The 26,825-nt window shown below is 44.3% G+C and overlaps 1 protein-coding gene across 3 annotated transcripts in view; it reads left to right on the plus strand.

Moving 5' to 3' along the window:
* Nucleotides 1–1,017: 1,017 nt before the first annotated feature.
* MYOCD (myocardin) overlaps nt 1,018–26,825 on the plus strand; it is a 97,711-nt gene continuing 71,903 nt past the window's right edge. For 2 of the 3 annotated variants that reach the window (XM_082708452.1, XM_082708453.1), the window contains exon 1: nt 1,018–1,381. In XM_082708452.1, coding sequence (XP_082564578.1) covers nt 1,327–1,381 — 55 coding nt within the window. In that variant the 5' untranslated portion in view covers nt 1,018–1,326. Of the gene's footprint in view, nt 1,382–1,990; nt 2,038–26,825 lie in introns of those variants that run through there. The other variant, XM_082708456.1, reaches the window with a different exon arrangement.

The raw sequence follows: 26,825 nt of genomic DNA on the forward strand, positions 1-26,825 counted from the left end.
TTCTGACCCAGGCAGGGGCCTTCCTTGCTCAGAAGACTTGTGCACAAAGGACTGGTCTGATGCAAATGAATGGAGTCAAGGATCAGAGCATTCCAGCAGAGGTCTGAACTCAGGACACCAGAAGTTGTCCCAGGAGCTTGTCCTATCAGGTCTTCACCTGTCACCCCCTAACCTTTTAAGGGTTGCGTTCTCGAGTCCTAAGCAATTACGTATGTGATCCAGGAGATCTGGGGCCCATGCGTGTAGAAGGTTATAAATCAACTTAACCCAACATCATGTAGGTACAGTTTCGGTTTTATTTTCAGTGCCATCACCTACTGAGTGAGCTTCTTGAGAGCAGAGCCTGTTGCACTCCCCGATGAGCCTTCTTTGGTGATGAGGAGCCAATTCAGATCAGGTAGAGCTTATAACCCCTGGCACATTCTAGACGTCCAGTAACTCTGTTGGGGCTTCAGAATAGACTTTTCCCCGAAGGAGGGACTCACGCGTAGGAAAAGCCTAGAGCCTTTGCAAGCTAAGCCCGACCCCAGCTCTGACCCCCTCCCCCGCTCCTGAGACCCTCCCTCCTTGAGTCCCACACTCCTGCCCCCACGTCCGTTCCGCTACTGTGTCTTCCCCGAGACGGAGGGCCTTGCGTCCCCGGGCCGGATCCGCGCATCCACCCCGGAAAATGAAAAGCTTTTCCCTTTCCCCGCGGCCGCTCGGCTCTGCCTGCGCCCCCGAGGCCCGGGAACGCGGAGAGAAGGTGGGAGCGCGCTGGGTCCGGAGCCCCGCTGGGTTCCCCGCGCGCGCGCGCGCTTCCTGCGCCGCGGGAGGCTCTCACCCACCCCCGCGCAGCCCCTGCGCCCCCGCGCACCGCCCACCCGCCGCCGGCCGGGACCCCGCTCCCGCCGCTCCCCCCGGGCGGCCGCCGGCCGGGGCTCGCCGCGCCTGATTGGCTGAGCTGCTGTCAGGAGTAAAAAAGTATCGGGTGGCAAACTTGAGCCCTTCATAAAGGCGTGGTGGCGATACTCCGCGGTCGCTGGCAGTCTATGACATCAGCCGGGCACGCCTGGGATGCCGCCGCGGCCGGCCGGACTCGGCGCAGGAGGAGGGTCCCGCCGGCTAGGAGTCAGTTAGCCCCGCGCAGCGAGGGGGGAGCCGCCGGCTGCCTGGGGACACCGGTCTCGGCCGCCGGCCGCCGCGGTCCTCCCACCCAGGGGCGCTCCCGGAGAGTTGGATGCGTTCTGGGTTGTTAGCTGCGCTCCGCTGGGCTCCCGGGAGCCCGTTCCTGGTGGAAAACAGGGGGCGTCTGGCCAAGGGACCAGCGGCTCGTTGAGGCTCAACATGACACTCCTGGGGTCTGAGCATTCTTTGCTGATTAGGAGCAAATTCAGATCAGGTAGGGCTAAGTCGCTTAGCATTTCTTGTTAACTTTCCTCTTCTGCAGCTCACAACTGCTTCCCAACCAGTGTTCCAAAGCCGGCCGTGGCTCCTTCCACTTTGTCCCCCGCCAAAGCACATTTTTGAAAGTGAAGACTTTTATTTGACTTTGGGGTTTGGGGAGGGGGGGCGGGAAACTCAAATGTCTTCCGTTTTCAGTGCTTTGAAATGTTGGATGTGATTTTTGTTTGTTTTTATTTCATTTTTTTTTCTATATCTGTGAATAGAAATTTTGGAGGGGTCCATCAGAAAGGAAGGACTTTGAAAATGAACAAATAAGGGATTTCAAGTTGGAGAGCTACATAATATCAGTTGTAACTGCTGAGAAGATGAACCTGACGCTGTGTATTAATAGATACAGGGTCACTTAAAATGTAGCTAATCCAAACAAATGTATTTCCCAAAAAAGTCACTTGGGGGAAGTAAAAATAGCAAATCTGGAGCACACCAAGTATTTAGGATGACATCACTGTAGGAAAAAAAAAAAAAAAAAAGTCCAGTGCCACAAATATTTTTTCCCAAACCATCTGATATTTATAAATGGAGAATTTCCCCCCCAAAATTTCTGTGTTAGTGGCGCATACAGAAACTTCTCAGAGAGGACGCGGAGTGAAGGTGAGTGGAAGGGACAGCGGGGAAGTCCAGCCGCTCGCCATGAAGTGTTGGTCTAGGCGCCCATGGAAGGTATCAACATGTGGGTCCCCACGTTTAGACAGGGAGACGCTCGCTCCCCTGAAGTTCTTTCTCAACAGCGCTGTGTGTAATATTGGTTTTATAAAGCGGCGACAAACCACTCAATCAATGGCAGAATTCCTACTTAGAAGGTGGATTACTTTGAGAACTTCTATGTGAACGTTCCCGGTAACAGGTGGCCGATGGTAGGATGCCAGCCTCGTTTACGATGATTCTCCGCAGCTCTGCTAAATGGGACCACCAAGTGTTTTCGCTTGGGATTCGTGTTTCAAAAATGGGTGTCGGAAAGTTAAGGGTCATCTGGGAGTTCCTTAGAGGCTTCTGGCTCTTAGATAATCGGTGGGGTCTGTTGGGGGTTTTCTAAGGCTCTGTACTGCTGAAGGGAGATGACCATTCAAGAGTTTCCGTGGCCGCGAGCCTCGGGGCGCCGAGGCTCTGGGGTGAACCTGCCAGGCGTTGGGTTCCACAGCGGATGATGTCCTTCCTCTCCTTTCCCTGGCGAGGTGCGCTGGTTGGCCTGTTAATCCGCTAGAGACCTTGCCTCTGCTGTGTAATGTGGTCAAAACGGCAGGGCAACACTGCCACCTTTCTGAAGAAGAGAAGATGCAGATTGGTTTTTGCAAGAAGCTAAGCTCATTTTGGGATGCACCCTGGCTCTGTCCACGGAAGGGGCAGGGGAGGGGCTGGTTTGTCTCTAAAAGGAGTTGAAGTACTTGGTAGGAGCACTGCACAACAGTCTTAGGGAACTCATCAAGGAATCCTTCCTTGGGGAAAGCGGAGGAGAGGGAATTCCTAATTCCTGATTTAGCGGGTTAGTGGAGTCCTGGTGTCTCCCAGGTAGAGCCTAGAGCTTCTGAGAATTCCAGTTGCCTACTCGCTTTCTTTTTCTTTTTCTTCCTTTTTTTTTCTCTTTTGTCTCTCTCTCTCTCTCTCTTTTTTTTTTTTCCTTTTTTCTTTTCTTTTCTGCTAAGCTTGGACAGACTTTTGCATCACAGGAAAGGGTAGCTTGGGGAAGACATGATATCAACACAGATATAGGCATGCTTAATTCTCCAGCTTTGAGAAACAGCCCAACTGGGGGCTAGAAATGGACAAAGCACTTTGGTGACTGGAGATACAAGGGGCTGATAATCTCCTGAAAGACACACACACACACAAAAACAAGCAGCATGTGAAACCAAGTAAATGTCATGTTGCAGACCTCGATGATTCTTCCTGGATATAATTACATCAAGTCTGGCTGGCTGTACCAGCTCAGACCTTGGGTAGGCAGCCTGATAGCAAAGAGGGCCTGTCTCTTCCTAAGAGAACATCCTTTCTTCTGTGTTTAACAATGACTGGGAAAGCCTCTTCTCTGCTTTCATTTCTGCTCCATTTGCTTTTTTCTTCTTTGCTTTCAGGCGCTACTCCTAATGTAAATTCGTAAAACTCTGTCCCACTGATGGTGTTGGGTTTGCTGGTATACCTTGGCGTGATGTGTCTAATTAAAATTATTTCAAAAAATAATTGTAACTAAATTGTTCTCTGATCACAGCAAAACGTCCCATGTTTGTGGGCTTGTTTATAAGTGAGCATATGCCAACCAGCTTCCTGTAAACTATGCTCATGTGTCCTTGTTATTAAGGACAAAATCCTGCTACTGGCGCAGTAAACTGGGATATTTTGCATGTTTTAACATATTTAATGATATAAACTCCTCTTACTTGAGAGGCTGTGGGGTTTCATGGTTGAGTGTGCGAATCTGGAGCAGTAAACTGGGATATTTTGCATGTTTTAACATATTTAATGATATAAACTTCTCTTACTTGAGAGGCTGTGGGGTTTCATGGTTGAGTGTGCGAATCTGGAGCCAAACTAGCTGGGTGTTTTGCAGGCATCTCTATTTTCCAACTGTATAACCTTGACCTTAGATAAATGTCATAATTCTCTCTGCCGCAATTTGCTTTATCCGAATAACGGTTGTTTATATGGCGGTTGCAAGGATTAAATGTGATGATAAAAGCAGAGCATTTTAAAAATGCCTGGTACGTGGTAAGCCCTCGAAAAATATTGTTATGACAGGGCACGATCCCTGGTTGGTCACTTCCTCTCTCCGAGTCTCAGTCACTTAACCTTTAAATGTCAGATTTGGATTAGGTGATCCCGCAGACCCTTTCGTAACATTTTATGGTTTTATGAAGACGCACAAAAACTGGGAGCAAACAAAATTGTGATGGGGCTGTGTAGCTGTTGGACATAAATGGTAGTTTCTATAAATGCAGTAAGTAGTATTACTTTTAGACTGATCACTTTTTTACCTTCTAAAAATTCTCACTTGTTTTGTCAATATCTGTGGCCAGTATCTCTGTCACCCGTGACCATCAATATCATAATCCTTGTGTCAACACACCTCAGACTCCGACCTGTGGGTACACACACACACATACAAACACACACAATGCACAAAGACTCAAAAGAGGAGAAGAGAGATCCATTCGTGGACTCCCTTCAAGAGAACGGCTATATTTCTTTGGCTTTTTTCGTCTCCTCTTCTGACTCAAACAGTCCACGCAAAGGCAAACCCATGATCTTGCCTCCTTTCCCCACAAATGTAGGGCTGTCAGATTTAATAAGTATAACACAAGATGCCCCGTTGGATTTGAATTCTAGATAAACAATGAATAATTTTTTAGCATGTTGCCAAATTAGGGACATACTGTTATCTGAAAATCCAAAATGAGCTAGCCATTCTGTATTTTCTCCGGCAACCCTACCTTCAAACTGAGCAACCTTTGACCAACTCTCTGTGCCGGCCCCCCACTACGCCACCAAGCTCTCGAGGTTTTGGATGCCCAACGATGCCTCAAAATGCAAAACTCACATGTTAGGCACGAAAGAGGAGACTTGGAATGAGGAGGGGGTGCCAGGAACATGAGTGCTGGGTCACCTGGGGTGGAAGCCAGAGAAAGAACATGGGAGCTTCTCTCTGGGCTTTCTGCTCTGGGGGTGGGGGTGGGGGGCAGGGGCGGTGAGGGGGCTCAGCAGACAGGCTGATTGGTGCTCAAGTGCAAGGACTCCCAGACTTGGGATCGCGGCCAAAAGAACCCAAAGCACATGCAAAGCAGGAACTGGAGAGGCAGTGGCTGTCTCTGTTGTACTAGTTTAATCTGCAATTGCTTCCAGCCCTAAGATTTGTTTTTTTTTTTTTCCCCCAAGGGAATGGCCTTGAGTATTTTTGTAATATTTGAAAACGACAAACTTCATAAAACCATTATCGTGACGTTTTGCGACTGTTGTGTTCTCAGGGATCTGGACATACAGTAGGTGTTCAATACATATTTCTTGAAGGAATCAATGAATCACACCTGTCGTCTTCGTAATTAACACAATAATCTAACGTAATTGTTCATGTGCACATGCGTTGCTTCACTATTTCAAGGAAGACTACTTTTTCCTGTGAAGTCTTCTTGAGTGCAAATATCTTAACTGCTCAATTCCATCTTGCTATCGAAAAAGACCAGGAGGTTATTTTTAAAATTTGGGGAAACTTGTTCTATCAAGATCTTTCAGGAACTTCTCCTGGATGCAAGCAGAATAGAAGGAAGCATAGGGCTGATTTTCACTCTGGGCGTCCATTACAAACCGCTCCTAGCTGAACTAATTCTTTCTTTGCCACTAATTACTTTCTCAGCAACAGTGGTATCCGCCTCCTGTAGCAAATTACCACAAGATTAGTGGCTTGAAACAGCGCATATGTATTATCTTCTAGTTACGGAGGTCAGAAGTCTGAGAAGAGTCTCACTGAGCTAAAATCGAGGTGTTAGCACAGCTGTGCTCCTTTTGAAGACTCCAAAGAATCTGTTTTCTTGACTTTTAGGTCCTAGAGGAGCCTGGGTCCCTTGCTTCATGGTCGCTTCTGCCTTCTGCCAAAGCAACAGTGTAACAATTTCAAGTCTCTCTCTCATTTGCACATATAAGAATTTCGTGATTCCACTGGGCTTATTCAGGATAATCTCCCTCCTTTAAGGTCAGCTGAATTTCATCCACAACTTTGGGTGGAATAATTAGACACACGACACGGGGAATATCATGGCTGTAGTTGGAAAGAGAAAGAAAGAAGAGAGTTAGGGGTGCAGAAGGGTGAGCTCTCTAGTTCTCTTGTTGCCAAGAGAGTCCCATTGGCAGGGCTCACTCCCCTGATCTCATCTACACCTAATATTTCCCAAAGGAAATACATGCCACTGGGGTTTAGGGCTTCCGCATATGAATTTGGATAGGGAGGGGCAAGACGCAATCCCTAAGACCATGTGAAGTGACATATTCCTAGGTCCCGGGGATTTGGACGCGGACATCTTGGGGGAGGGGCACTTTATTCCGCGTATGATCCCACCTTCTAATATAGCATTCCCACCTTCCTTACCTCCACCATCCCTCTGTCCTGCAGACTTCGTTCTGCAGACTTTGTTCTGCAGAAGTTTTCCCTTAATATGGATTACATGGCCACAGTCCCACTGTTTTCCCCACCATGGTCCACAGAAGACGGATTCCCTGGGGCCTTAACATTTGTGGGATATGACATTTGTAACAAGAGGGAGACAGAGTATGATGTATCTTTAACTGCAGGATTTCTGGAAGACCTTACTGGTTCTGATGTATAGTATGACCTTTTTTAAAAAAAGATTTTTCTATTTATTCATTTTTGAGAGAGAAAGAGAGAGAGCATGAGCAGAGGGAGGGGCAGAGGGAGAAGCAGACTACCTGCCAACCAGAGAGCCCGACGAGGGACTCAATGCCAGGACACTGGGATCATGACCTGAAGCAAAGGCAGACGCTTAACCCACGGAGCCACCCAGGTGCCCTATACTGTGAACTTTCAAAAAGTAGTGATTCCCAAACGTGTTTCACACATTTATTTATTTATTTATTTATTTATTTATTTATTTACACAGCATCCCATGGGGCAGGTTTAGCTGGATAAACACATTGTTCTTCCCTGAACAGAGAAGCTCACAGTTGGCAACAGTGAATTCTTTAATAGGGTGAATTTCCATAGGTAGGTTCCTGGCAGGTCTCTCCCTCGTCCGTCCTGCACCCCTGCCCCGCCCCCCTGAGGTTAGCATTCTGATGGTTTTCCTGCCTAGCTGCTTGCTTAGATGCCCACTCACCCTTTCTCAACTTGGATCTTTGTTATTAATTGGTATTAGGCTTCACTGCTCCCTACCCCAGGGAAAATCTTTGTAGGATTATAACCCCGTCCTTAAGAAGCTCACAGGTGACCTGGAAAATGCTCTGTGTGAGTTATATATCATTCATTCATTCATTCATTCATTCATTCGACAGCTATGTCTTCCACGTTTCCCTTGCAGTGGATGTTACGAGAAGCTGGGAGCTGGGTATACAGTTGGGGAGCAGGACAGAAACCTTCCCCATCCTAACATGGAATCTTAGAGCCGACCTTCCCTTTCCCTGTGCATGTGCCCGTGCAGAAATCCGCATGAGAACACAACTGGCAGGACCTTAAAAGATGAGTGCATTTTCATTCCTAAATGGGAATTTAAAGTCTTTTTTAAAAGCCAAGAAACACTCGGGGTCTGGCTCAGGCCACCTGCTTGAGACCATTGCTGTTCCCGCCTGTCCCAGCTGTGTGAGCTGTGCTCTCGTACTGGACGGCCATCCTTCACCATCTTCATTACTGGGGCAAGAGCCCCGACCACCCACCCGTCTTCTTTTTATCCATAGCTCTTATCATTAATTGGGTGTATTAAACTTTTGACTTGGTTATTTGTTTGTTATTTGCCCACCATAGAGGCCAGAATTTTTGTTCTACATCCCCAGCATGTAGAACCATGATCAGCATAAGGAGGGCACCATTCAGTGTGTGTTACAGATACATTTTATTCTTCCCCTGAAGACTATTCAAAAGCAATAAAAGTAAACAATTTTATTTGAGAACAAGAGAGAGCATGAGTGAGGGGTGACGGGCAGAGGGAGGGAGAGAAGCAGGCTCCCTGCTGAGCAAGGAGCCCGAGATTGGGTTTGATCCCAGGACCCAGGATCATAACCTGAGCTGAAGGCAGATGCCTAACCAACTTAGCCATCCAGGCAGCCCAGAAATCCATGTTTTTATATATTTTTAGGCATAGGTGTTGTGTATTAAAACTAGAACAGCAAGGGAAGGAGAGAGATAAATACGAAATTCAGAAAAGTAGTTCCTGTGGGGAATTATTAATTAACAAGGGAAGCTGGGTGAGAAGGTAGGGTATAGCCTTAAGTAAAGAGCCAGCTGCTGGTGGAGTTCTTAGGTTAGGCAGTGGGTGCCTGTATATTTATTATTAAGCAAGTTAATTAAGCAGTGTTCATTCAGGGCTTAGTGATCCTATGTAGCAATATAATATGAATCAATCATTGTAATTAGTCCAATTTAGTGTGCCCAGGGTCCTTTAAAAAAAAATAAGTTTTTCAAGACCAGAAAGAGTAGCATTCATCTTTTCCAGGCATGTCAGGAAGACTTAGTCAAGTTGGTTTGAACCAGATTGGATGGATTCATATCTTGTTAAATTACATTGGCGAGAAACCAGCACATGGCTAACCTAGAAGTGTTCAGCCCCAGGGTCCAACTTTTGTATACTTCAGGGAAGCCAAACGTGAGTTAGAAGATGCTAGAGCATAAGGTGATCTTTCGTCACCTCTATTTCCCTGTTACTAGCAAGAACTCACTGGCCATCTAGCAGATGGTGACCAGCTAGCTTGCGTCTCTGTCCAGATCCGGAAGGAGGAACCAGCAGGTGCATTTCACAGGTGTCTGCCTTCCCTGGCCCACTCATGCTCTCCCATGAGCAAGGCCATGGCAGGGGGTGGGAGGGTGGGGGTGCCCATCACATTCCCTCTCATTCCATGACCTTGTCTGGGAATCAACCCTGCTCCCTGGGCCTTTGTTTCCATACTGATAAAATGATTCATGCCATCTGTGAGGGAAAGACCTTTGCAAAATTATTAATAGTTTCTTGTCCCCATACAGGAAGGGATAATGTGACCTGGTGACATGAATTGCATCAGAGACAAATATGGAAGAGTTAAAATCTTTCGATGGACATAAATAGGATTATAAAAACCCCCACAAAACTCATAGCCAAGTAATTGTATTGCAGCCTTCCTCTTTCTGTGCTTAGAAGTTCAACTTTCTAAACAGGTAGTGTTTGGTGGTTTTTAATGAATAATCTGCTCTAACTTCTATGCTGATGTCCTCCAGGAGAACTAGTAAGTCAAACTTCACTTAACCCGTTTCAGATCTTATTCCCAGGTAAAATATGAGCATCTCCAAATGCTGTGCAAATGTTATTTATTCCCAGAAATTTAGAACAAATAAGGTTGTTCCTGACTTTACACATGTATGTATGTATGTATCTTTCTATCTATCTATTTATCTATCTGGGCACAGCAGAGTGCCCTCAGGAGCCACTGAAGGAAGACTAATTTCTTCCTTTTCTCCTATTGGTTGATGGAAGATACATTTTTCCATCTCCCCATAGATGCTATTGGAGTACGTAGTTCTCTTATCATTTCGATCACTCTAGTGGAGGTTTGTTGTATCCAGCCACCTTAGATTAAAGAAGCAGTAGCAGGCTAGCAGCAGAAATACTGACTTACGCTACTGTAACATTGTAAAGTGTATATAACTGCTTTGCTCATGTGTGGAGACTTAGCCATCCCTCGGTAGGTGTAGCAATGAAGAGCGGACCCACAACCTCTCAGATACTTAGATGTCTTGCCCAGCACCCCTTGCTGGCACCCCAGTTTGGTCCATCCCCTAAGTAAGTCTTCTACCCTCAATCTGCATCTCATTCTTCTCTGCCCCCTGAGCCCCTTCTCAGCCCCTTGAGTGAAAAGTCATCCATTTCTTAGGAAACAAAGTCAGGTGGCCCCAGGGAATGTCCTCCTTTCACAGATAAGGAGAAGTGACTGGAATGTTGCCCACAGCTTTCTGACTTTCCTATTTCCCGAAACACTCTTCCTTCCGGAAGTCATTTGACTTTGTTCTCCTCAGGACTGGTGGGGCTGGTTTCTCTCTGCCTGAGGTCAGTTTCCATGTGGAACATTTTTGGTACTCAAGCTCCAGACGGGGTGAAAAGGCTCCAAAACAGGCCAGAAAGAGAAAATGCTATTCAACATTAATTGAAAAGTAATCTCCTCGATACTTTAAAAGTTTTTACTATTTTGTGTTTCCTTCCTGTCCTTGTCCAGATGTATAAAGATTTTTATAAAGTTACAGTGAGAATATACATAAGTTTATGCTCAGTGTTTTTAATCAGGGAGCATGATATCATAAGTTGTTTTCTGAGCTGCTATGTAGTAACACATTCTTGTTTTGAAGATTTTTTCAAAGTCCATCAAGTGAGTATATTGGAATTTGTTAAACCTTCCCCACTTGGGTTGGAAAATGAAGACAGTTATAGTTTTTATATTTTAAGTAACATTACTGTGAAAATCTTAATGCACATAGCCTTTTTAATTGTTTTATAGGATACTCATCATTTAAGTATCCAAGTGTGGGAATCTTTATGATTCACTTTGGTAGCTAATATTTCTAGAGCACCAGCCATGTACCAAGCTTAACCCAAGTCCAATTTCCATATGGCAGTGAATACTTGCCCCTGTAATTGAACTAGCTCAGAGTCATCTTGGGTACTTACTCAGCGGTGACTGGTGTTCAGTAAGCTTTTCACACCTTTTCAGTCTAAAATAGGAAGGAAAAGGAGTCACAGTCAAAGGATACCTTTGGGAACTTCTGTGTGATCTGGTCTTTGGGGACCACGTGTTACCACATAGGACTGATGCCTCATCAAAGGAGAAGCAAAGAGGTGGAAGAGTTAATGAGAACCTATTATCTGTAGCACTGTTATGATCTCATTTAATCCTTACAGAATGCTATGGGACATCTGTGATTATCCCCATTTTATAGATGAAGAAGTTAAGGCTCAAAGTACCTTGGTCAGCATAACATAACCCAATACCTGATGTAGACCACATCTGATGCCATCGGTTCCACTGTGTCAGGATGACCGTTGATGTTGTAGCCTAAAAGCTGTCTCTCTCCTCCTACTCCCCAACCCTACCCTCTAGAGACCCTTCCCTCCCTCCAACATATATGCCCACTCGGCCAAGTGGATTTAACATGTTTCATTCTGGATGACAGCTCAGACATACTCTCAATTACCATTCTTGTCCTTGATTTCCTAAATAGTGATTTATCAAGAGACTTGCTTCTAGTACAAGTTAATGGATAAATTATGCATGCCCTCCTCCCAGAATGTTAGGACTTGAAATGAAAGCTAACTACTTAAATCTCAATTTGAGAACAAAAATTCAAAAAATTGTTAAAAACCAACACCAAAAGGGGCACCTGGGTGACTCAGTGGGTTAAGCCTCTGCTTTCAGCTTAGGTCATGGTCTCAGGTTCCTGGAATCGAGCCCCGCATTGGGTTCTCTGCTCAGTGGGGAGCCTGCTTCCCCCCCTCCACTTGTGATCTCTGTCAAATAAATAAATCTAGAAAAAAAAAAAAAAGAACACCAACAATAATAGGCTTGCCCCAAGACCCTAAACATAGCTATAAAAGAAATATCTAGTACCAGGGAGTAGAATGGTGGTTGCCAGGGGCTGGAGGGTGGGAGTAATTGGGAGGCTAGTAACCTTCAGTAATAAGATGAATCAGGTCTATGGATTTAATGTATAACATGGTGACTGTCGTTCATAACACTGTGTGTATGATTGAAATTTGCTAAAAGCCCTGAACATAAGGGTTCTCACCAAAGAAATGAAGGTAAGTATCTAAAAGGAGAGCCCTCTTAATAGCTCAGAGGTGGGTGTTCTTCCACAATGAGTATGCACAGCAAACCATCATCTCACGCATGCACTCTTACCTTACAGTTTTGTCCATTGCACCGCAATAAAGCTGGGGGGGAAAGATATATACACATAAAGATATACACATATATAGATACAGTAATTCATTTAGGAGTAAAACACATTATCAGTGGATCAGAATTGTGTGTGTGTACACATACATATACACCTTTATGTATATATGTATGAATTTAATCTCTATTAAACTAAATTAACTAAACTAATTTAATTTAGAATTTAATCTCCAATTTTTTTTAAGATTTATTTATTTGACAGAGATCACAAGTAGGCAGAGAAGCAGACAGAGAGAGAGAGGAGAAAGCAGGCTCGCTGCCAAGCAGAGAGCCCGATATGGGGCTCAATCCCAGGACCCTGAGATCATGACCTGAGCCGAAGGCAGAGGCTTAACCCATTGAGGCACCCAGGCACCCCTAATCTCCAATTTATTAAACAAATAATGGTGGCTGTTCAAATTAGCAATAACGTATGTGATGAAAGTGTTGGGAAAATTGATGTCCTTTTGAAAGTAAATGAATTCAGCTATTTTATGAGTCTTTAAAAAAATCCATGTGGATTAAAGAGCTACGGAAATCTGTAAAATATTAGTAGAAAACAAAATCATTTTATAATCTTGGAGTAAGACACACCTTCTGAAGCATATTACTGAAGCCAGAAGAGAAATACAAATTGATGTTTTTGGCCACTTAAAAAGTTTAAAGTGCTACATGGGAAAAAAAATCAGCAAAATAAATTTAAAAATCAAACAGTAGATTGAAAGAAAACACTTTCAAAGTTATTAAAAGGACTTGTATAAACAATAAGATTAAAAGTCCACAACCTAAAGAGCAGAAGAATTCAAAGGAGAAAAATCATCAGTAAGCACATAAAATATATTCAACTCACTAACACTCAAGAACTTGCAGATTGAAAACATTTTTTGTCAAACATCAGATCTGCAAAAATGCCAAATATCGATAACATCAAGTATTTTCCAAGCGTGGAGAAAACAGACACCTAATCCCCTTAGTTAGCACATCTGAAAGCCTCGAGGGATAGAGTTTGCCAGTTTCTATTGAATTTTAAATGAGCTCACTGTCCACCAAGATACATTAAGGCATCTAATTGAAAGAAATGCTTGTATGTACTGGGATTTTCAGGACATCACAGTTTATAATGTCAAAGAGGATGGAAATAGCATAAACCTCTGTCAGTGGAGGATGTGGGTAATTATGCTACACTCACGAAATATGGTGAAATGCAGTGCAAAGCAAAAATGAGATGATAAAATTCTATATGATCTGACATGGAAAGATCTCCAAGACATACACTTAGTTTAAAACACACACACACACACACACACACACACACACACTGAAACAATCAGGCAGCATATTTGCATTTTTATTTTTAAAAATAGGTATAAGTACACAAAAATCTGTAAGAGTATAAGTCACGCTGTTCACAGTGATACCCAGGGCTAGGAGGAGGGAAGATCTCTCTCTCTCTCTCTCTCTCTCTCTATATATATATATATATATATATATATATATATCATTGGAATCTTTTAAAACAAGAATGTATTGGTATCTATGAAATTAAGTTTTTTATGTTTTTAAAATATTTTATTTATTTGAAAGAACAGGAAAGAGAGTGAGCGGGTGGGGCGGGGGGAGGAGCAGAGGGTTAGGGAGAAGCACACCCCCCACTGAGCAGGGAGCCCCAGGCTCAGGGCTTGAACCCAGGACACTGAGATCATGACCTGAGCCTAAGGCAGATGCTTAACCAACTGAGCCATCCAGGTGCCCCTGAGAAATTTTTAAATATGTCAGCATCCAAAGGGAAATTGACAACATCATCATAGTGGTAGAAGAAAACACATTTCTGTAAACCTAATCGAATAGACAAACATTCACCTTGGGATTTGTAGGATGTGAACACTTACCAGTAAACTGACTATGTATTTTAAGCCTCTGACATGACCTAGAATATCAGAAGACAGTTTTGATTTTAACTGTGCCCACCCCCAACACAACACTCACTGAAATATCAATAAATTTCAAATCTCAAACTCATTTCTTGATCACAGGCAGTTTTGAAAGAAAATACTTTGGAAAGTTGAAGTATCTTAAGCTCCACACGCTAGGAATCAAAACACATCACAAACATACCCAAAGTGTTGAACTATATGCATAGGAAACAGCTGAGAAAGACCCATCCCCCAGATGATTATCTCCAAGTGGTAAGATTGGGAGTAATGTTGAATTTTTCTTATATTCTTTCTATATTCCCATGTTCTTTAGTTTGATTATTCAGTGTCTCCTAGGTCTGCTATAATAACCAGGAATGACTTCAGTAATAAATCAACTAGCAGTGACCACCGTTTGTTTATTTAAGTCCTGGAGGGTTATGCACCCCCCCCCCCCCAATAAAAGGGGCCATGATTAAAGGAGCGAAGGTCAAGCAAAGATTTATTTCGCGCCAAGCATCAAAAAGAATCAAACTGACTGGCCAGGACCATGCCTCTTGCAGAGAGGGCGACCCTTCTCGGTTTCACAGACTAGCTTTTAAGGGCAAAGGCCATGCGGTCGGGCCTGGCCGCGCACAGGTGGCCAATGAGATTGTAACACATACAGGAAACTCCACAGTGATGCTAGGTGACCAACTGAATTACAATTTACCCTACAGTAGACATTTGACCTAGCCTGTCACACCTTGGTTAGAATTGGCGCTCAAAAGGCTCCCAAAGGGCGCGGCCCATACTCCTTGGTAGCTAGGGAGACAGTATGCAACTCCCGACTGACTGATCGATGTCTCCACCTGGCCTGACCCACCCTTGTGTCTGGGCCTTCTTACCTGCAGCTGGTGCTGGTTTCTGGGACTTGTTTTTAAGTCAGTCCCCTTGGGGGAAGGGGAGCAGGGACATTTTAAGGGTTAAACAAGGCTGTTGTGTAACCTTAATGGAAGCCTCTGGTTAAATAGGTCCTTACAGGAGGAGTGGCAATTAGAGAGAATATATCTGAGGAATTAGACCAGGAGGTGGCTCTGGATAAATTCCCTCCAATCCTAAAGCATGCTCACATTCAGACTATAACCCAGGGATATCTGGCTCAGTTGGTTAAATGTCTGCCTCCAGCTCTGGTCATGATCTCAGGGTTCTGGGATCGAGCCCCACATTGGGCTCTCCCTGATCATTGGGAAATCTACTTCTCTCCTTCCCCCACTCCCCTGCCTCACCCCCCTGCTCATGCTCTCTCTCTCTCTCTCTCAAATAAATAAAATCTAAAACAAAACACCCCCAAAAAACTTAACCTAAAAACCTCACTCCTCTGTGAAGGCGGAAACCCCATGGCCCCTCATGTTAATCAGCATTGGAAACTGTAAATGTATGTTTTGTTGGGGTGGGCTCCGCAGTCTGGCTGCTATGGGTTCAAATCCTAGCTCCGCCCTTCCTGGTTATAGGCGAACCTCCACCTCTCTCTTGGTAGAAGTGGCAACAAAGAAGCCTTCCCCGTGGAGATTCTGTGAGGCTTTAGTGAGAAAGCATAGAAGTGTTTGACACAAGGGCACTTGTGATCTCTGTCTGTCAAATAATTAAATAAAGTCTTTTAAAAAAAGTGTTTGACATAGTGCAGGGGTGTGCCCATGTGTGTAATAATTTGTAGCAGTTTTATTCACAGATGAATATCAATTCAATATTAATTGTTAGTGTAACTATGATATGGTGTGTTAATGTACAATACCTTTTTTTTTAAGATTATATTTATTTATTTGACAGAGAGAGATCACAAATAGGCAGAGAGGCAGGCGGGGGGGTGGGGAGGGGAAGCAGGCTCCCCGCTGAGCAGAGAGCCCAATGCGGGACTCGATCCCAGGACCCTGAGATCAAGACCCGAGCCGAAGGCAGTGGCCCAACCCACTGAGCCACCCAGGCACCCTGTACAATACCTTTAAATCATTGTTTCTAAATCAACAACTGGGAGCTTCCTGTGGCTCTCTCTCTCTCTCTCTCTTTAAATTTATTTGACAGAGACAGATAGAGAGGGGTCATAAGCAGGGGAAGGGGCAGAGGGAAACTGCCAAGCAGGGAGCCCGACATGGGGCTTGATCCGAAGACCCCGGGATCATGATCATGGCTCTCTCTTAAGATGTGCTACTATTCTCATTTCTTTGTTACCTTGGGTTGTGTTTCAGAGAAATGAAGAGTTATTATCATTGTAACATCTACACTGTAGTCTATAAAGTGCTCTGGATACTGTTATCATTTATTTTCTCCCTTTCAAGAGACTGTCTATGGAAAGCTTTCTTGTCATTTTCATCTCTGGACAGGGGTGGTTATTGTCCAGATTAGGTCTTTAGGCTTTTTTGAAGAGAGCCCCAGGCTTTGTCTGGGACCCTGCAAGGTTACCACTGGCTGTAAGGATTAGCAAAGGCTCGTGGCTGTTTTTCAGGCTACTGAGAACCCAGATCCTATGCTCTTATAATAAAAAATACTGTTCTGTCTAAAAATAAAACCTAGACGAAGAGCTCGCTCCAGAGGGAACAAAATTTGAGGCTCACAGAGCTCGTGGACCATATAAAACAGTCTGCTTTACATACCATATACTATATTATCCAGAGCACATTACATATACATATAATATATATACACATATATTTTATGGTGCATTAACTCCCCCCCTCAAAAAAATCATATCAGTCCATATGCTTTTATTTTCATACCAACTCTGGGAGGTCGCAAAGCTGCTTGTACAGATGAGGAGATGTGAAGACCTTAAGAAATTTGCTCAAGGTCTCCCAGTAGATTTAGAACCATTAGATTTTCACATCTGGGCCCCCAGAATCAAGTTTGCCATACGATCACCTTGAGGAATGTGCTGGCAGGGGCAGGGCAGTGTTAAGAGAGGCAAGTGCCTGGTGTTGAAGGCAGTGGCTCTCTCAACCCAGTGTTCCCCCGGCCTGAAGCTTTCTTGTACAGAGCAGCCACCTGCGCTGCCTTCGGATTGGAAGGGCTTTGGATCAGGAGAGGGGACAATTCAGCAAGCGGAGCACACTATTGGCTGGAAGTAGAGAACAGGATGGGGCCTCGGGTTTGCGGAGGAACCTCTGACTCAGTGGAATGCCAGCCTCTGCAGAAGGTTCTGGTCTTAACACATAGATTAGAGCCTGACACCATGGAATGTCCCAGACACAGAAAATGTTCTAAATGTTATGTCTGGTTGCGTCAAAATCTTGTGTCTAAGAGCAGGGCTAAGATTACTTTGGAACATTAAAAAAAAATGTACTGTATCCACATTTATTATTTTTCCAAACTTGAAAGATACTGGTATATTAATGAGAGATGTAAAGTATATATGTGTGTGTATATACACACACATATATAATATGTATATACTCACGTGTCTTTGTATATATACTTATCTATATCACCCTTAATATGTAGCACTTTATATATATGTATATATATGTATATATGTATATATATAATAGTATGATATTTTAAGGTATAGTCTTGTACTGTCTATTGTATAAGTATTTATAGACTCCATATATCATATGAAAGGTCAAAGATTCTGTCTTTGGGGTGTTCTGTCTGCTGCAGAAAGATTGAAAGAGAAACCTGGAATGTTCCACCAAAGGAGACCATTTAAATCCACTCACCATGGGACAGAGTGCACATTAAAGATGGTCCTTTTGAAGGATCCCAAATGAGGTGGGAAGCTGTCGAGAGGGCAAGAAAGAGGCTTCAGTATTCGACAATCCTACTATCCTACTATATCCTACTATTCGACTGTCAAGTCTCTATTCTTGAGAAATTGTAGAATAGATGTTTCCTGCATATATGTGCACATATGTGAATTGGAAGAAGGAAAGGCAAATATTGCAGGTTATCAGGGCAGGCATTAAACACGTGAACTACCAGTGATTTTGCTTCCATCCTGGGACTTTTGCACATTTCCCGTTTATCTCTAACGCACACACGTTTCCTTTGTAATCAGAAGAGTCGTGCCTGCTCTAAGTGCTAGACTAGCGTGTCACCGGCATCACTCGCGATCTCAAAAGAACTGAAATAGACATTCAGAGACTCTAGCAATGTGGAATGAAAATTTTCCTCTTCATCTGGGGGAGAAATCCTTTTCTTTGCCCTCCTAAAACACGCCCTTTGCTCCAGGCCCTACTTTCACCTTTATGACCAGTTCTCCAGCGGGTCCCTGGACAGCTCTGTGGACCTTGTTAATACCCCTGTAGTAATTGACCCCTCCTGAAGGAGTTTCAGTCGGATTATTGCAATTTGCTCTACATCGGGTGTCAGGGTACCTTCCTTATGGGTAACAGAAAGCGGGAGGAATAATACCTTCCTTGCAGAGATGGGAAGCCAAGGTCCGGGAAGGGTTGATTAGCTCCTCCAATTCACGTGCTTAGAGAAATGGCAGAGCAGGACTCGAACCTGGATCCCCAGGCCTCTGATCTGGTGACCTCTCCCTGTGAGTGGGTGGACATCAGGAGGTGTAAACCAGAGGCCCTTTTCTCAAGGACCTCCCTCGGCAATAGCTTTCAAGGAAAGCAGGTCAAATGGCAAGATGTTTCTCCCGCATGCCGCTCCCGCCGTCCCGGGAGTGTGCAGGCTGTCTGCTTAATTCACTCGTGGCTTCACGCCATGGAATACATAAACAAGTGGGGGAAAGCCTCCGAGAGGGATCTGGATGCCCAAATGGAACGATCTGTCTTCTAAAATTATTGTTTGAAATTGTTTATGTCAGTTGCCGAGTTTCTGTTCTGGGCCTCAGGGACCTGTTTGTGATGGAGGGAAAAATTCCTGCTGCTGAGCAGGGACCTTTGTGGGGTGGCTCTGGGGACAGCGTGACCCTGCAGCCCCCCTGTCCTCCTGACACGGGGGGGGGCAGGGTTTGAGGAGATTGGCTGCAGCCCTGATAGGGCACCCCAGAAGTATCCGGTGCCCACTGTTGGCTGGGCGCCACTCTGAGCGTGTAGCAGGTGCTAATTTAACAACAACAGCAATCCCCTCGGGAGGTAGTCGCCCCCTGCTTACCCCCAGACTCACAGAGGAAGAAATGCAAGCCCCTTCAGGAAATTTCTCAAGATTTCACGACCTGTAAATGGAACAGGTGGGACCTGGACGCTTGTACCCCTGGCTTCGGAGCCCATATGGGCTCCGCTGTTCCTTGCTCTGCTTCTTGCTGGCACCAACTGGCCAGAGCTGGCTTGCACCACCCGACTCTCTCAAACATCCTCCAGGAGAGCCCACAAACTGTGATTCTGCCCTCTTCGTGACATGGTGAGCCCCAGTGGAGGTCCGGCTTCCTCGTCCCTGGGGTGTCTTGAGCTATTGTAACATGCAAAGCCTTCAGTTCCCAAACCTGGCAGCTTTGTGAGTGAGAGAGAATTCCTTTTGAGGCATGAATTAGTCTTCTTCAAATGTTTGGACAAACTGAGTGTGGTGCTTAGGGAAAGAATAGCTTCGCGGTGTTTGTGTGAACAGACATCTTTCTAAAACTCCTTTGGACCAAGCCACGAGGCTTGATCATTGAAATAACCGTGAGGCAATGCTGAGTTTGGTCTTTTGGGGTTTGACTGTTCTCCTGATTTTTACCCTCTGAATGCCCAGGGCTCGAAGCTGTTCTGAATGCCTGTCTCCCAGGCTTCTAAAAGGAACCAGAGTTAGAAGCTGTTTTAGGTTTAAGAAGGAATAGTGTGTGCCTGGTCGCAGGCTCTTGCCTACATGCTTGCTCATTATGAGGGCTACTGAGGCCAGTCTGGTACCCCAGCCCACCCCAGGCTCACCTCTCCCCACCCCCAGACCACAAGGGCTGCATTGGTAACCCAGTCATCCTTTTGACCCCCTCTTCTCTGGGTGCTTCCATCAATTAACGGGTAGACCCATTGGACCTCTGACCTTCTTGGTCACTGCAGCCACTTGGCTGTGCATCAGCACACAGGGCCGGGCTTGGCCAGGGAGTAGTTATTATTGGTACCTGGAGTCAGAAGGCAGGGAGCAGAGTGTGCTCAGGCATCAGGACACACAAAAATATGTCCTGGCTCTCTGCCTTATTTGGGAAACATGGCCAGGATCGGAGCAGGAATAGCATAGGCCACCTGGCATGTCCGGCCACGTTCTCCTGGCCAGACACATCAGGGGCAGCCCTGTGTCCTCTTCCCCAGGCAGTCTGATAGCTGTGTACCCCCACGGAAGGACATGCCAGCCCTGTAAGTGACTCGGACTGCTCATGTAAAGGGTAGATCTGGCCCAGAGTGGGATACTGCCAGGTGAAAGAACGGATTTTTTTGTGTGTGTGTGGGAGGGCACCCATTGGGCAAGAAAAAGAGAGTTGTGTCTCTAATGCACCCACAGTATTGATTTCCTGCTGTCGTTAGGACCCAGAACCTCCAGGAGTCTTCTTGCTTGACCAACCATGGCCAACAGCTTCCCAGTGTCCTTTGTTGACAGGATAAAGGATGCCCAGTGTCTGTAAAGACAGAAGTGCCAGAGTCATGGGTTGTGCATAAAGGTCCTGCCGGCTAAAGTCAAGGGTGAGGTTCTTGGTGTGTGCTGCTGCTCTTCCTGATGGAAGAGTCTTCAGCGGGCTGCTCTGCTGTGTCCAGAGCTTGTGGTCTTTGGCTGACGCTGTCCAGAGGGGACACAATGTAAACAGCCACCCAGGATGCTTGAAGTGACATGTGTCAGTCAGGTTCTGGGCCCACCAAGGTCATGCTCTGGGGTGTGCATCTCTAGGCCCCCTGATGAACTCTCAGTCCACCCTCTGAGGAGTTCAGGCTGATAAAACACGATTCAAAAACAGATCTCAAAATTGTCCTTTGTTGTACCAATAACATCTGCCACCTCGGATGCTTTCCCTCAACATTCATCAGTAGGAAACCTCTTTGTTGGAAAAAAAAAAAAAAATAGAATCGGATCACAGAAATCTTGAACAAGCTCTAGCAAAAAGAAGTGCTTACTAGAAAGATACCTGGGTGTCTCCCAGAACTCAGCCACAGAACTCAGCGGTTGAGACTTGGGGGAAAATCAGCTGGAACTGGGGACGGGAACACGTGCAGGCCACGGTCTGTGGCTCCTGTCCACACAGCATTCTTCTCTCTCCATCAGCCAGCTGCACCATTTTCCCAGTTCACACAGTTGACAATGGCCACACATCCCCCTAAAAAAAGCTCCCGAGTTTGTTGTCTCTCCATCCGATTTCCAAAGTTCCCAGGACAAGCACAGTGTGACTGGGTCAGTGCCCATCCTGGGAACAACAGCTGTGATCAGGGAGAGAGACGGCCCATTGGGAACATCTTAGCTGCAGAAAAACCACTTCTCTAGCAGCTTTTAAAAAAGCATTTCTTTGTAAGAACCCAGTGGAAAACCATTTGGAAGAAAATGAATAAAAGGAGAGGTATCGTTGGCTTCTGGATTGTTCTTTTATTTCTCCCTCCTGCAGTAACTTTACTGTGCATCTTTCCTTCTCACATGAGACATGAGACATGCCTAGTCTTCAGGAAATGAACCCGAAATAAATTCAGGGTTGTAGGCTTAACAATTTCATTTATTGATTTGTTTAGGTTTCATAGGAGAAAGAGGCAGAAAAGCCTCCTCTGTTTCCCAAATGATGTAGAGCATGCCCACAGTTTTAACTATTTGCTTAACCTTTACCTCGTTGTTTTTCCCTAGACCGAAAAATTCATATAAACAGAGTTCATTATAGCTTTATTTGTGGCCGGATCTTTAGTGTCTAAAACAGTGCCTGGATATCGTGTTAGGTGACCAATAAATATGAAAGGAATGAAGTGCATGAATGAATTGTGTTAGGGTGTCCATCCACCTAACTGGAAGTGTTACCCCAAGTCTCCTGGTAGCCCTATAATTTGGCTACCAATAGCCATAGTAACACCAATACTCTAATTCCTTCCTTTCTCTCTCTCTCTCTTTCTCTCTGTCTCTCCATCTTTCCTTAATTTATTATCAAGACAGAATAATAATTGTAATCCACTTGCTTCTCAAATCTTCCCTCTCTTCTCCATTCCCACTACACATCACTGGACTTCCTTTTCTTACCCATTGGTCATGGAGAGTCTTCAAACCAGTCCTGTCTCCCCGATCTGTGTTAGCACAAAAGTAGTCATCCTGGAATCTCAATGTTACCATATTGCTCTGCTGCCCAAAGCAGCCCATACTGCCTCCTTCTACAGGATAACATCCAAACACTTCGTCCCAGCACTTAAGGACATCTGTCCTTGAATCCCCACCCCCTCTTCAGTTTCATCTCTTACCAGTCCATGATAGGATCTTTTTCCTTGAGCTAGTTGGTAATCTGGGAGACACGACATAAATTGTGGGGCTCCATCCAAAATGGCAGCATGGCATCCTTTGCTCAAAAATGAAGGCAATATCAGGTTGTGTTGAGCGCTGTGTTAGGCCAAGCACAGAGCCCCGCTGAGCGTGGGGATGCTCCGTTTATCCCACATTCAAGCTCGTAAGCGTGTTGGGAACTCCCTTGGCCAAGAATGCTCTGTATCAACCATCGTCCCCCCATGATTCTCCCTTGCAAATGGAAAGGTCCAGTTCTACCCTTGGTAGCCTTCTGTGAATATTTATTCTTGAATCACCTGTGGCCTAAGGCTTTATTTATCTAATTCAAGTGTGTGCGTCGTCTCTTTCCCCACTAGATGATTCATGCTTTGAGTTACCGTGTCTCATCTTGCGGGTCTACAGATGCTCCAGCAAATAGCAAGGAACTGTCAAATACTTTCAGAGAGACGGAATTGGCCGATAGACGCATGAATGAAATTTGTCATTTCCAACCACAGGCTCACTTGAGGACCCTGTATTTTTGACTTTTTAGAACCTGTGTCCTGCCTTGGGGTCTTGCAAGCCCTGCCCTGTACTCTGAACATAACGCTAAGAACTATTACAAGAAATATATTGTGAGCTCATGGGGGGAAAGTCTAGGGATTAGGAAAAGACTCAGAGGTCTGGGCTTGGAGACATACAAAGACCCTGGTCAAAAATGAAGCCAAGGGTCATGAGATGTGAGCACCCCAAGGAGCCTCTGTGATCATCAGCTCATCTTTCTTGCTTTATGAAGGAAGAAACTACTTGGAGGTGAAGTGTCTTGACCGAGGTCGCATAGTTACGTAGTTGGAGGAATAAGGCCTTGTCCCCTGAACTCTTGTGAGACTCGAATGTCACACTGATTTATTGGAGCAGACAGAACGTTGGGTGACCTTCTAATCACTATCCCTAGGTATTTTGTATGCAAAGCATACAAAAGTTGGTTACAGATGCAGGTTATTTTTAAAATACAACTAACTCACTTTGATTTTCTGTGAATTTCTGGATTTTGGCATCTGTCCTCTGATATACAAATTATTTAAAGGATTTACATTTAGACACAGGGAGTATCCTCTATGCAGAAAATGGAAAAAGTATGCAGTGATAAGACAAGCAGCAATCATGGGGTCTGACAGAATGATTGCTCCTTAGTTACCAAGGGGTGCTGGTTGCTAGACAGTGTCCAGAAGATTCTAATAGTAGCCAGGAATCCATTATAAGAAGGTGCCGTAGAGCTGAGAAGGCCCACCACCATCTGCTGATGTAAAAGGAGGCTTCCCTCTGCAGCTGTTGCTAAGGGATCTGGGCTTGGTCCTCGGCTGGAATCGGGAACTTTCCTGTGCTCTCAAGCCTTCACCGTCCTGCAGGGAAGGTTCCAAGGACCAAGGTGGTTTGGGGCATGGGGTTCTCTCAGTTCAATGAGGCACCGTAATCCACCCCTCACTCCTTTCCTCCTGAATAGAATCACTCCCATCTATTCCTAAGCAATATGTCTTAGGAGGTTGGAGACTTTTTTAGATGGAAATCATAAAAATAACATTTAATTTGGAAAGGATTTTAGGATGATCCAATCCAATGATTTTTCAAACTCTGCTTCACGGAGCTCTGACATTTCATGAGAGGTTCTGCTTTTATCGTTTGCCCCTGTGCTATATTCTTTTTCCCTCTATGTAAGATTTCAGCTTAAAAATGGTTTCTGGTGTTTTGTTGTTGTTTTTTGGTTTTTTTTTTTTTTTAAAGTTTTAGAGCACCTAATTCTCTTCCCTTCCTGGGTTAGGAGACTCGGACCCAAAGAGGTGGATTCCTTTGTGTTATTACTTTGAAGTGGTGTTGGAAGGAGTCTTTAAGTTCACTCAGCAAAATCGGGAGGCTTCTTTTCACCTTCCTGCATAGTCAAGACAGAGCCATTTCTAGAGGGACTAGAAATCGTGGCCCACTGAAAGAGAGGACAGTGATTCTGTGGGTGAGGAATCTAGGGTTGGTATAGTGAGTACACATGTTTTATTTATCATGCACTATTTGGGGGGTAATTTTAGAATTATTTTGCCCCTCCTTAAAGACAGTTGACTTACTAACTCTAGAATAAGGAAGTTATTTTATGACTTTAATAAAGTTTGAGTATAAATTAGTTTAGGCTTCAAAAAAAGAACCTTGTTAGACCATGCCTCCTGTGGTAGCTTTACAAAATACAACCGTGCTTAGAGACTCACAGAGAGGGTAGCAGGTGGGCTGCTGACCCAAGGCCAAGCGAGGCCAAGCAGAAACAGCATAAGAAAAATGGAGGATTCAGTAGGAACAAACAGTTGAGGGGAAGGCGTGTAGGACAGAAACTCCGTCAAGTATGAATAATTTGACAGTCTTAAGAAGGCAGCATATCCGTGGCAGGATGGGAGAAGTAAGAAGTTAGGGTGATGTTCTTTGCCATGATGATTTCTTGAGATGGACCAAATCCAAGGTTAACACAGAGGTCCCAGCTTTGGGTGATAATAATTTCTTGGACCCAGGAAGTGTTCTCGATGGAAGATAATACAAATAAGACGTAACAGTTAAGAAACACTAAGATACCTAGTGTTATTTGGGGACCTTAATGTTGCTGGAAGCCCTGAAAAGTGTCCTCGACCCAATGGAGGAGAAAGCAGCTGTTTTCCACCTTGAGCGAAAGTAGGAGAGATTTCCGGGTTTCAGTGGGACTCCCCAGGTTTACCAACACAGCCCAAACTGAAGCCTGGGTGGGTAGTAACCCTGTTTATTAGAGGAGGAAATAGAGCTTCATCATTCTGGTCCCTAGTTTCCTGCTTCTAAATTAAACAGTTGAGCACAGATTCATTCTGAAATCCTTACAGCAAATCTTTCATATGAAAATTGGTTTCATTTCTTTGTTTTTAGTTTTTTTGTTTTTGCTTTCCTCTTTCTCCCGTCCTCCTCTCCCCACCTTCCTTAGAATTACCTCAATATTGAGCCTAGGGAGACGCATAACCCGTGAAATGGCCAAAGGCATAGCTTTATAAAACCAGTGCTTCTGCCAAGACACTTGGCCTCTTATGTCCCTTGTGGGGTAGAAGCTGGTATGGCATGATTTAACAGCACTCTCATTTTCTATCAAATACACATGAATTAGTAGTCTTCATTGGAACTGATATTTATACACAAAAATACTCTCACAGTCAAAAAAAAAAAAAAGAACCTGTTTTCCTACCATCATTTATTTTTTACTTCTTCTTTCTACCGTTCTTCCATCCTTATTTCTTCTTCTATTGCCTGTTTCTCTTTGTCCAGAAAACCCTCAGTGCATGGGATTAAACTTCCCTTACCTGTTGCATGTTAAACATTAACGTGACTTCCACTTTTTGGTCCCTTAAAACCTTGTATTCTGAAGGCTTGGTTTCAAGGGTCTGAACTAGGCTTGTGTAACTGGGGGATTCAAAGTATCCCAAATTAGACTCCTACACCCTATAAAGTGGATATTTAATACGTCACATAAACCCCATCTGCCACCAAACAAAACAAAAATATTGAGGTCAGAATGCAAAGAATGCGTAAAAATGAGTAGATTCAAGGTTATGCAAGTCTGTATTATATGACAAGCATGATATTGAAAATCCATTTGATATAGAATTAGATCAATCATTTATATATCAATTATATATAGAATTATATACTTATTATATAGTTAACAATTTGAAAAAGTAATTAGAGCCTTTTCTAATCCTATATACTAAAATGTGATGCATTGCAAAGTTAGATGTGAAGTTAGATTCAAAACCGAAACCAGAAAAATTTAAAAACATATAAGTGAATATATAATCTGGATTGGAGATCTAAGTATATACCAAAGATAGAATTCATAAGTTTTTAAAAAGGATTGCTATAGAAATGTTAAATGCCAAAATCATCACAAATAAGATTGAATGGCAAACTAAAACCAGGGGAAATTTACAACATAGAGGACTAAATTTAATGTGCTCTCACAAATCTATAAGGAAGAAAAATGGAAACATTTGCAAAGAATGTTACCAGGCAATTCACATAGGAAAAGATAGGAATAGTGAACAAACCTATGAAAACACGTTTGACTAAGAAATGCAATGGGATACCATTATTACTTATCACATTAGCAAAGCTTTTTTTCTTCTTCAATAATGTCATCCATTGTTAATAAGGGTGTTGATCAAGAAGAGTCTATAAAAATGACCAAACGTGCTTATTTGGGGGTCTTAGGAATTGCAAGGAACCAAACTCAAAAGTGCTCCAAATCATAAGCAGGGAGTAGGCTTATAAAGGCAAAAACCCCAAGGTTACATAACTTGTTTTGAAGAAATTATGATTGGTGCTGACAGAGTTAAACTGTCTACTACATGACTGGCTGTCCAGCGACCAGATGCTACATTATCTCTGTTCCAGTCCAAAGTAGAAGGATGTGTTCTGGGAGGTGGCAGAGGTGCAACTGACAAGTTGCAACTGACAAAAGTCAAAAGTCCCCTGTGT

This window comes from Mustela nivalis, assembly GCF_964662115.1.
Source record: "Mustela nivalis genome assembly, chromosome: 17".
Classification (NCBI taxonomy): Eukaryota; Metazoa; Chordata; class Mammalia; order Carnivora; family Mustelidae; genus Mustela; species Mustela nivalis.